Genomic DNA, 11,857 nt, shown 5'->3' with positions numbered 1-11,857 from the left:
CACCTTCCGTCCTGGGGAGGAGGCAAGCCCGCCCTTTTCTGCGCCCAGAGGGAGCCAGGCATCCTAAGGCTCCCGGCGCGCTCCAAACAATCTTGGGCTCGAGAGTCCTGAGATCCCCGCGTTCCCTCGGAGAGTTGGAGTGCGGACGAGGTCCTGGGTCTCCGGGCCAGAGGAGTAGGCCGGGGCCCTAAGCCGCGTCCCCCTCCCTCGGTCCCACCCTATCCCGGGCCTGGCCCGCCGCCCTCGCTGCGCGGGGCAGGCGGGATTCTCTGCACGTCGCGTCGGCGGCCGCTATTCAGCCGCTAATTGAACGTTAATGGCAGGTGCGGATGAGGTCACCGGAGCTGGCTTTTCTCACACATTTTTCATGCAAATTCGCGAAACTCTAAACAAATTTGAATAAAAAGCTCTTTGTGCCGCGCGCCCCCCAGTCGTCTCCCTCCCGCTCGGGGTCCTTACTCCTCCCGGTGCCCTGGGGCTCGAGCCGGGAGCCCGGGGGAGCGCCGCCTGCCGGTCAGTGGTTCTGCCCTACTAGTGGTCAAACGCGGCCCGGGCTGCTGGGGGGCGGGTGAAAGATGTTTCATTTGGGGTCGTGGGCCCGGGCTAGGTTGATGGGGCCTTTAGGGAGGCAGTGTGTGCAGTTAAGTGCCTGGCATCCGGACAGACAAACGTGACTGTGCTGGCTTCCTGGCTGCAATCCCCCCTCCCCCACCACACACGGAGCCACACGGGCCACTTTGGATGGCCAACTTGGCCTCACTCTCGTTCTTGGTTAAATAGGAATAAGGATAGTGCCCAGTTATGCACACAGATGTGAGGATTAAGCCACGATTTAATACACAAACTAGCACTTAGAATAGGGCCTGGCACAGTAAGTCCTGATTATTCTCTGCAGTCCAAAGGCCTTGTGAGAATGAATGCTGTGATGAAAGCAGGGTTGTGAATTTGCTCATACATGAAAAAACTTATCAGCGGCTTTCAAGAGACTCACCACCCCCTGCATCCCATTCTGGTCACAGAGATGAGATCTGGAGGCCGACTCCACTGCTTCCCAGCTGTGTGGCTTTGCCTATTTCTTAGTCTCTCTGAGCCTCTGTTTCCTAGTCTATAAGACAGAATTCAGTCTTATGGGGTCATTGTGAGAATCACATGAGAAGACACTGATGGAGGTTGAGAAGGAGCGTGGGGGCTAGCTCCCAAACCAGAACCTCCAGGACCCCTCTCCTGAGGGCAGGGCACCCTCAAGGCAAGGTAGGCCTTGCACTGGCCATGACCTTCACTTCTTGCCCAAATGACCCTAGCTCAGGTCAAGAAGACAGACTTTCCAAGCCTTGTAAGACTTCTTGCTCCATCCTTTGCACCCATACCAGTGTCCCCACCACACCGCAAGACACAAGCAGTTGTTTTTGCTGGTGGCGGAGTGCTACTTTCCTCACTCATGTCCTCCTAGAAAAACTGACCAGAGACACGGAAGCCTTTGCAAAGAAAATTTATTCGTTGTAGGCTGCAAGAAAGGCAGGGGGTTCACAGCATAGGAAGAGACCTCTCCCAGAGCTGGCCCTAGTACTCCCTCAGAACCTGTGGGGCTTGGAAGGGTCTTGGTGATTCAAGCTACCTGAGTGCCATCTCTGCCCTCCTACTTCTGCTTCTCCAGCCTCAGCCTTCCCAGAGCCCCACACCAGGCCAGCCTCTGGGAAGCACTGGAGCAGGCCTCGGAGCAATCCTCATTTTCCTGCCAAGGACCCCAAGGAACAGCCAATCCTGCAGGAATGCAGATGACCAGCAGCCATGGGCTCCTATCTGTATGAGGCTCTGTAACCCTGTAAACCCCTCCTCTCACCCCACTGCCCAGTTCAGGTTTGGGCAAAACCCAGGGGATGGCATTAGGTGGAATTGCAGGAGAAGCCCAGCTAAAAGACTATTTGAGGTGACCCTGCAGGGGAAGGGTTAATGTCTCTATATGTGGGTGCTGGCAAGGGGAGTCTGCAGCTTTAGGGACCTCCTATAAGTGGCCAAACCAAACAGGATCTCTTTGGGGTCAGAGTACAGACTTTAAAGTCAAAGAGACTTGGTTTTGATCTCAGTTCTGGCACTTACAAGCTGTGACTTAGGACATGTAACTTAACTTTTCTGGGCCTCGGTGTCCTCATCTGTAAAATGGGTGTACCAATGACACCCACACCCCATAAAATGATGAGGAGTCACTGCACTAAGGCATGTGACCTGGGACCTGACAGCCTTCTGCACTTGGTCACTCTTATTGCTTTTTTCCTTCCCAGTCCACTGGCCCCACAGCCAATTTGAAGTGATTGTAGCTGTGCCCAGGCCTCAGGGACCAGGTTTCCCAGGCCCCTCTGGACAGCCCCATTACACCTCTTTCCCTGCCCCCTGCCCCTGCTCCCTCCCAGGCTACTGAGGCCCTACTGAGAGCTCTGCAGGCTGCTGCAGCCCCCGACCTAAGGCAGGTGTAGCCTGACCCTGCCCCCAGGGAGGGTGGTGTGCAGCATTACCTCTCAGAGACACTTTCCAGGCCATTTACTCTTTCAGGGATGAAGTAGGGGTGGCAATTGCACTCCTGGGCACCCGCACTCTTCTGCTCTGTGATGTCTTTCTCTCCAGACACATGCTGCTTATGCAAATAGGCCCATTCACAGCCCTGTTCCCCATCCCCCAGCACGGTGATACTTCTGGGCTGTGGCCAGATGGGAGCACTTCCCAGTTCACCATGTCCAACACCTGGCATGACCCTGGTGCCTCTAAAGGCCTCTTCCCCCAAACAAGCAGGTCCTCAGGGCAGAGGGGCAATGTCTGCCCAGAAGGAAACTGGGAGCCAAGACCTATCCACCATCCCCCACCCACCTCCCCTGTCCCTAGCCAAGCTCCTGGCTCTGCCCTTCACCTGCAAAGGAGCTCCAAGAAACCAATTAACCTCTTTTGATTTGGTGAAACTGGAAAAATGACATCCACGTAAGCAAGACCCAGAGACAGTAAGCCTGGCACTTAGTAGGTTTTCGATTAACACTAGCAACCATGATGATATGTGATTATTAGGCCCCTAAATGGCCCGTGGCTGAGGCCACTAGTGATTGTGGGATACTTTCTCCAGCAACATCACCACCACCCTCTTAAAGCACCCACGCCAACTTAGTTGACAGAAGTTAAGCCTATTACATTGAACCCCTTTACATCTTCCAACAAAAGTACCTTAGGAGCACGAAAAGAAAATATAACAGTATAGAAGAGTGCATTCCCCCATCCCCACTCCCCAGAGGTAGCCTTCCAGTACATACTTCCAGAAACGATCTGTATATAAGCATACTTATGACTCAGTTTTAAACATCTACAAATAAGATCATACTCCATAGCCTGTTCTGTAACTTATTCTATTCACCTTATCATGTGAACTGGCCAACCTTCCACATCAACTCATATGCGGAGATCTACCACACTGATTTTTACAGCTGCATAGGTATTCCACCGTATGAACGGACCACAGGTTCATGTCCATTTCTTTACTCTTCAAAAGAAATGCTCTGATGAACATCCTTGTATATAATTCTTTGGCAACTGTTACAAATATGCCCACAGAGTAAATAGTGCCATTTGTTTGTGACCAAGTATGTGTGCCTTTTACATTTTGATATTGCCACATTTCAGAAAATATTGTACAATTTACACTCCCTAACCGACAGTGCTGGAGAGTGTCTTAAAATAGGCATGTGATGGTACAGAAACCACAAAATTAGCCAGCCAGTCGGTACAGGCCACAAAGGCACCCACAGAGCCAGCGAAGAATGGCACTGGACTAGCATGTTGTCCTTAGGGTGGTTCCCAGTGGTTTCTTCCTGTCCAGGCCTGTATAGGCTGGGGGCCCAAGGGTGCCCTGAATCAGAAGGGAGTGGGGCCCACAGGGGGACTGGGTGGAGGGCAGGCCAGCATGTCCCGCCTGAATGATTTCCTGCAGCCATTGTCTCTGCCCTGCCTGGTCTCCTTGGGGGGAGTTTATTCAGGGGCCTTTGGAGAGGGGGCTAGGCAGGAGGAGGGTGTGCAGTCCTCACCAAAGGCACCCAGGAATGTGTCATAGGAGGGGGAGAAAGAGGAGGGGGGAACTCATCCCTGGGAGAGACGGGACGTCAAGAACCCCTGACTAATGAATAGCGAGTTTGCCCTTGAACCTCACTGGGTTTCGCCATTCTCAGGCATAGAACAAGAGCTGAGACACGTCTGAGCCCAGCTGCACAGGGACGGCGGCGGTTCATCTCAGACACTTTGACAGGCCGGGCCTTTTCCCTGCATAGCTCAGATCTGCCTCCGTGCTCCCCTGGCAACAGCACAGCAGCATGGCTCCCGGGTCTAGGCCCTGCCTGCTGTGAGCAGGAGGAGGGAGGAAGAGGAGCACCAAGGGGAGGACAGCTGGGGAGAGGGAGTCATTAACTCCTAAAAGGCTGGAGTCCCTTGCTTTGGCAACTTTGCCAGTGTGCTGCCCTTGGTCCCAGGCTGGAAACACGGTGAAGAGCTTCCGTTTGCTGGAGGCCTACCCAGAATGTTCCATGCACCTCAGACCCAAACAGACCTGACTAGGTGTGACAAGAACAGACACGGTGAAGAAGGAGATGCTAGGCCAATGGGCCAAAGACAAAGGCCCTTAAGGGATGGGTTGGGGTACATTTTCCCAGGTCCCCTGCCAAGTCCCAGATGGGCAGATTACGGGGTCCTCCTCCTCCATCCTGGCCCCTGGCTGTTACAACTTCAGGACAGAGGCTACTTGTTCTCCCTTCCTGCTGGGCTTTTTCCCTTCTGAGGCTCTTGCATGTCCTGGGGTGGCTTGGCTCTGTATTCCAATCCTGTGACCTTGGCAAGAGCCACAATTCCTCTGTCTCCATTTTCATAAAAGCTGAAAAGAGGCTGTCCGATCATACTTCACTTCACAGGACAATCTAAAGATAAGAGAAATAATATGTGAGAAGCTTTGCACTCTGGGGAGGAAGGTGTCCTATAAATCTCATTCAGGTATTATTAGGGCTGAAACTAGGTATTTCTGCCCCCTGGGGAAGGAGGGGCGGTGGGCTGGGGGGAGGAGCTCCTCCAAGGTTGTCTCAGCACTTCCCCAGCAGGGCAGTCCTGAAACTCAAAGGCAAGAGGTCAGGAAAGCTAAGGGTTTATGTCTGTGGCCTTTGAAGCCTCTGGGTGCAGCTGGCACTAGAAGGTAAGAGAGAACATCATTTCAAGGTACTTTATCTGTGTTATTTCTATGCCTCACTGCAACTTTATGAGAAAGGTGTGGTTATCTTCATGTTAGAAATAAGGAAATAGAGGATCAGAGAAGCTAAGGAGCTGGCCCAAGGTCATGCCAGTCATATAAGATGCTGAGCCCACATCCATGTATCAGCCGTACCAGTGGAAGAGCCTCCTAGCTGGGGTGCTGCGGAGAGGGGTCAGCACCAAAAAGTAGTGTTTCCCCCATGGTTGCTTCTCAGGGATTGGAGCTTTTGAGTCTAAAGGTTCTGGCCTAAGGAAGTGGAATGGGACAAATCCCAAGGAAAGCACTGCAAACCCACCTTGAGGGCCACCTGAGCAAACAGAGCCACCAAGGCAAATGCCATGCAGAGCAAACAGAAGTAGAACAAAGGACAAAGGCATCCAGATTAAAGGCTGGGAGCGCACCTAGGTGAGACTCATGCTGTCTGCCCAAGTCTTGCTCCAGGACAGGTTACTGCCCAGCCCCACATCCCTTGCCAGCAGTGAGCTGGGTTTTCATTTTTGTAGCCTCTAGGTAATGGTGCCTTGTTGCATCCCAGGCCAGCTTGAATGGGACAAAGCTAACTATGTTTCCTGTGAGCCAGGGGGCTGGGAGCAGGGTTACTGGCAGGTAACAGAGTAGAAGAGGCAGGAAGAACTCCCAGATGAAAAAATGCAGTGCTAAAAGGGACCTCAGATACCATTTTATTCAATGTTCCTTTTCTTTTTTCTCTTTCTCTTTCTTTTTTAAGAAATAGGATCTTGCTCTGTCATCCAGGCTAGAATGCAGTGGTATGATCACTGCAGCCTTGGAACTACTGGGCTCAAGTGATTCTCCTGCCTCAGCTTCCCAGGTAGCCAGAACACTTGGCTAATTTTTTCATTTTTTAAGAATAGGGTCTCACTGTTCTCAAACTCAGGCTGTTCTCAAACTCTTGGCCTCAAGAGAGCCTCCTACTTCAGCCTCCCCAGTTACTGGGATTACAGGTGTGAGCCACTACACCTGGATCAATGCTACTTTTCTGGATCCAGTAAAGGAGGTGGCTTGCCCAAGACCACTCAGTGGGAAAGTGGGCTAGAGTCCAAATCTCTGACTTCCAGCTAGGTAAGGTTGTGTCTTCCTATGCCCTTGTCACTTAACCAGACCACCTTAGGCCCTCAAAGGCATTAATTTCACCCAACAAGGCAAAGAGATAGGCCAGGCAAAATAAGTCAGTGTTGGCTAAGTGCGCCACGTGTCCAGGTGTGGCCTCAGAAAGCCTGGGGCTGGGGGAAGACGCTGCCTGCCTTGAGGCCAGAATCTTTCCATGATGATAGAACATGGCTCCACACTACCCCAACACCACACTCCCATACTCCACAGTCAGATAACAGAAACCATGAACTTCCCCAGGCTGACGAAGAAACAGGCACGAGGAGTTAGATCAGAGAACAAACAGACCCTCTAATCCTGACCCATGGTGCTTTTGAGAAGAAGGGACAGGAAGGAGGGGCAGCTCTGGGGGACGTGAGGATGGCGAAAGCCCACAGAAGCAGCTCTTCCCCAGAGCCTGGTGGCAGGTCTGCTGCCAGCTTGGGGCAGGAGCTGGGAAGGCCCTCAGCTCACTGCCCTCTGCTTCCGGGTCCTCTTCCAGGTCAGGCAGGGTGCCCCATGCTAGGCAGGCCTGACTTGCTTGAATGCAAAGATCTCAGTATCCCGCATCCTGCAACCTCCTCAGGAGCTGCCCTCAAGGGATGTCTGTATGCTTGCTGATAAATGGACTCATGATGGGGCAGAAAGATATAGGGAGAAGTTCTGCTCAGCTGTGCCCTCCTCTCTGGGTGATGATTTGGGCCAGGTGTCATTCTGACTGGTTGGTGCCCAACCTGTACAGGTGGTTAAATATTCTGAATATCACCACTGTCCCCATTCCCCAAATCTCAGCTATCTTAAATGACCTGGAGAAGCTTAACTCCTTCATCTCTGCCCCATATCTAAGGGAAAAGGAGAAGAAAAATTAACCCCACTGAGTGTTTCCCGTGTGCCCAAGAGTCTTCATAGCAGCTCCAATGGAGGTAGGGATTATGATGCTCATTTTACAAATGAGGGTTTGGAGGCTCTGAGACATCCAGGGTCTGCTGCAGAGTCATGGCAGAAGCAGAGCCCTGGGCCTCGACCCACAGCATCTTCTCCTCTGTCCCTACCCTCCAGCCAAGGTCCAAGGCCTGGGCTGCCCCAGTTCTGCTGAGCTGGATGCCTCAGAACCACTTGCACTTGCATTCGCACCCCCACCTCAACTTCCTGTCTCTCCTGGCTTCTCTCAGGGCCCGTCGCTGAGAGAATCAGGGGTTCATCTCAGGGGTTCTCTCCCCTTCTCATCTAGGCAGGGGAGCCATTCCACCCGGCATACTTGCTTAGTTCTAGACAAATCCCCACCCCCGACTACCCCAACAGCTGACCAGGGGGATGATACCTGTGACTTACAGAGACTTCTTCTAACTGGGATTGGCAGCCAGAGGATTTGGGAGCTGGGGTAAGGGTGGGGGCAGCTACCAAACAATAAAATCTTAGCCATGCAGAAAGGGCCAGAAAGCCCTAATCTTGGGAACTTTCCTCTTGAGCGACAAAGAGGAGGTGATGCCCGACTGCGTGCAGGGCCTGTGCTTCAGGCCTCCACTGGGCACCACCCGTGCTGGGTCCAGCCCTGCCGGGCCACTGCCTTAGAAGGAGGAGCTGCGCTCGGAATGTGATTCTCCAGCTTTGCATGACACTCTGTTAGCAGAGTGCGACTCCCAAGATCCCCTGTCACCTCCTAAAGCCTCTGCCAGCCCGCCCCCCAGCACCACAAGGATCACCAGATTAAGGAGCTCAGAGCTACAGCTGAGGCGGCTAAACCCTGGGAGGTAGGAATGGGGAGGGGCAGGGAGGGCAGTGGGCAGCTCTCCCAAGGCCCTGCTGCCCTGCCTCTTCTCCCAACCCATACTGTAGGCAACTCTCTCACTCTATCCTTGCCATGAAGCGCTAACTTCTATCCTCTTTTCTTCATCGAGCTTTGGACTTTACCACCAGTTATCCAGCTTGAGTTAGGAGCAGCTCAGGGAGACAGGGAAAGGGGTAGAAAAAGAGGCCCCCCAGAAACAGAAATAGAAAGAGAGAGAGAGGCGGAGAGGGGAAAGGCAGCCCAAATGGAAGGAACAAGTGCACTGCATGTGGGAACTGGCTGGCACAGCAGCATGGGAAGGAAGGTCCCTGCTGGAAGGGAGGCCCAGGGTCTCTCCCCTGCCTGGCCTGAGTGGCTACCTGAGGTTAATTCCAGAGGCTCCTTGTGGGTGGCTCTGGTCAGCTGCCTGGCCCCAGTGCAAGATACATCCCACAACACCTGATGAGAGAGTGGGAGGGTGCCAGAGATGGGGAGGCTGGCAAAGAAGGAGCCAGACACCCTGACCGCTGAACCTGAGACCCCCGCACTGAATAGCAGGGTGATGCTTCATCCCACTCCCCACCCACCACCTGAGGTTATTCTGAAGGGCTATGGAGAGGTGGGAACTCTGAAGTTCCCAGATGAACTCTGACCCTTCTCAGCCCTGTCCCCTGCCCACCCCCACCAACCCCATCCCAGGACCTGCAAGGGGCAACCAGGACACACCCAGGGCCCTGGCCAGCAGCTGCTATCCCTCCAGCTGCTTCTTTGCCACTGCCAAGCTCCCTTCTGCTGGGCCAGGGCCTGCTTCTCACCACTGCAGGGTAGGGATGGGGAAGGGCTCCTCTGTGAAGACCTGGGAAGACAGGCTCTGCCTGCTCCTGGTCCTCCCCACACTCTGAAAACAGGAGTCCACACTGAATATCAACAGGGATGAACTCCTTCCTGCAACACTCCCCTCCACCCCAGCCAGAATTCATTAGTCCCATTCCTGTCATTGTGCTACATCAGTGAATGCTACATCAACACAGTTTTGAAATGATCACCACTGTTACCACCATCAGAGGTTTTCTGAGCTAGAAGAGAGCCAAGAGATTCCTAAGCTCAACTCACTCCTCTTGCCAACAAGAAAACTAAGATTCAGGAGTCGGGGTCACTTGGCCTGCCTGAGGTCACATAGAAGCTGGTAGCAAGGACATACATGCCTTACGCCCTGTCTACCAGACCCCTTTCCTTTCAGGGCCAGGCCTCTATGAGGTCCTAAAAGGGAGCTTCTCCATCATATCCCACACAAGATCCTGGTCCAACCACAGGCGGCAGGGGTCTGGGGACAGGGGAGGCCGTAATGCGATCAGCAGACTGGCCATCTGGCTCGGGGACGGAGAAGAGTCCAGACTGGCTGTTTCTGCTGCCCGGTCCCGAGGGGCCCTGTGTCGCAAGAGACAGACTGCCAGATGGACAGGCACTGGCCTGGGTCTGGGAGGAAGCCAGTGAGTCCCAGTAGTCAGAGCTGACCAACTTTCAAACATGGAGGAGTGGCAGGGAGAAGGCATAAGGAGCAAAGCCAAGCCCCCCAGAGGTCAGAGAGACAGAACTACAGGATGGGAAAGCTGTGATTCCCCAGCCAGGCTCAGAGCCTGGCTCCCCAGGTAGGCCCAGCCCCTCTCAGCGCCAAGACCCCAGCCTACTGGCCAGCCACAAACAGGGCCCCCTCCCGGGGAAAGGCAAACACATCTCCCCTGGCACCTTCTCAGACATGCATGCAAAACTAATTAACATGGGGAGACATGCGAGCAGCCGGCCAGCTCCACACCCTCGAGTCCACGCAAACAAGGCGAGCCCTTGTCCAGGGGACGTGCACAAAGCTTTGTTGCTAATTTAGGCATCTGTCTCTGTCTGGTCTGGTCCTCCTGCCTGCGCTGGGGTTTTTCCCAGCCCCTTGGACAATGCTGGGAACAGGCCCACCGATCCCTTATTCAAATCACACCCGGGACAATGAGCTCATTGTGCAGGCCACAGAAAAGGGGATGCTGGGGGTGGGAGTGTATAACGGGGCATCAGGGAGTAGAGAAGGGTGGGGGGTGTAAAGAAAATGGGAACCCAGGAAAGTGTTTACTAACACAGCCCCTGCAGCTGCCTTGGGCCCCCTTGCCCCCCCTCAACCTGGCTTGGAGCTGGGGTGAAGTGCTGGGACTCAGAGGTGGGGGGCCCCAGAGTAGAAGAAGGCTCAAACCTTCATTTTGTTGACCTTCTCCCACCTTCAACAGTTTATAGCTACCTCTGCATGTCCAAGGCCAGGCACATTTTTTAATAGGGTGGTTTGGGGGTTTGTTTTATTCTTACTTCAGGCTTAAATGTGCAGATCCCAACTGCAGAAGAGGAGACAGGGCTGAGGGGAGAGATGCTGTTGGCTGTGCAGGGTGGGACCTGCTGTCTCGGCCATTGTCTTCAAGCAATGTTTCATGTTCTCCTCCTTTCCAGCTAATAAATTAGAGAGGAGACGGTGAGCTGCGAAGGGAGAGGCTCCCCATGGATGGCGGCAGAGGGCTAGAAGGCAAGTCTGGGAGCTCACAGCAGCTGGGGCTCACCGAGCCCAGCGGCTGCTCACACCACACCTGGTCAGACACTCGCATGCAGCCCCACACAATGAGCAGCATGGAAAAAAATACACACACACACACACACACACACACACACACACACACACATCTCCTGAGGTCCCTGAGGAGGACAGCTGGGCTTTGAAATGCCCTTCCTCTTTACCGCCACCTCCCCCAGCTCCTTGTTGCACTGAGCGCGCCTAGACAGGCCAACAGAAACAGACACACATAGCCCGACACTGACATGCAGACACAAAAAAAACCACGCACACCCAGAGGCAGCCCCAGACACACACACTGACAAAGGTGTAATGAATGCAGGAGGGCAAGTGCATTCAGTCAAAAGCCCACACCCTGGCTGCCCAGCACTGGGGTGGCTAAAAGGTGATGGAGAGGCTGTGAGCTGGCTCTCCCAAAAACCTCCTCCCCAGGGCTCCCAGGACTGCTGCCGGTGACACAGGAGGTGAAGTAAAATACCGTTTCAGGCATCCAGATGGAAGCAAATTCCTCTGGAGACAGAAAAGCATGGAACTGGTCTCAGCCCTTAGTCAGTATTGGCTGAACTGTCTGGAATTTTTTTTATAATAAAAGAAAGGGTGCTCAAAACTCATCTGAAGTCCCCTGCATTTTGAGACGATATACCTTGAAGCTGGGGCAAGGTGGAGCCTTGCTAGGACAGTTTCCTACTGCAGTACAATCCACAGGCTACAGTCATCCTTCCTGCTGTTAAAAAAAAAATTCTGTGAAGGGTATCGTAGGATGAAGAGGAACACAAATGGTTAAAGTATCAGAAACTCTTTAAAATGTGTTTCTGGGGATCCCTCTACCATCCCAGAGGAATGGAACTGTAACAGGTTGAACCATAAGAAATTGCCAATATTTGACTATTTTTCATCAACAAGAAAGAAATTTCATATGGGTCAACCTGGTAAGTGCTGGTTCCAAGGACCACCAAGGATATTTTCCCTTTTTAAATTAAATTACTTTTTTTTTAGAGACGGGTCTCATTCTGTCACCCAGGCTGGAGTAGAGTGGCGTGATCATAGCTCACTGCAGCCTGAAACCCCTGAGCTCAAGTGATCCTCCAGCCTCAGCCTCCCGAATAGCTGGGACTGCAGG

At 53.3% G+C, this 11,857-nt stretch overlaps 1 protein-coding gene across 34 annotated transcripts in view; it reads right to left on the bottom strand.

Moving 5' to 3' along the window:
* Positions 1-1,473: 1,473 nt before the first annotated feature.
* LOC112205616 (uncharacterized) overlaps positions 1,474-11,857 on the bottom strand; it is a 35,876-nt gene continuing 25,492 nt past the window's right edge. For 18 of the 34 annotated variants that reach the window (XR_010151496.1, XR_010151498.1, XR_002939711.2 and 15 more), the window contains 3 exons: positions 11,381-11,461; positions 10,482-10,619; positions 1,474-4,937 (listed from right to left, as the gene is read on the bottom strand). Coding sequence is in view for 3 of the 34 variants with exons in the window: in XM_063794338.1 (XP_063650408.1) it covers positions 11,450-11,461 (12 nt within the window). In the remaining 31 variants the exon portion in view is untranslated. The remainder of the gene's footprint in view (positions 4,938-10,481; positions 10,620-11,380; positions 11,462-11,857) is intronic. The other 16 variants (XR_010151500.1, XR_010151508.1, XR_010151506.1 and 13 more) reach the window with 3 other exon arrangements.

Source organism: Pan troglodytes, chromosome 16, assembly GCF_028858775.2.
Source record: "Pan troglodytes isolate AG18354 chromosome 16, NHGRI_mPanTro3-v2.0_pri, whole genome shotgun sequence".
Taxonomy (NCBI): domain Eukaryota; kingdom Metazoa; phylum Chordata; class Mammalia; order Primates; family Hominidae; genus Pan; species Pan troglodytes.
This window is presented reverse-complemented; position numbering and strand designations above follow the sequence as displayed.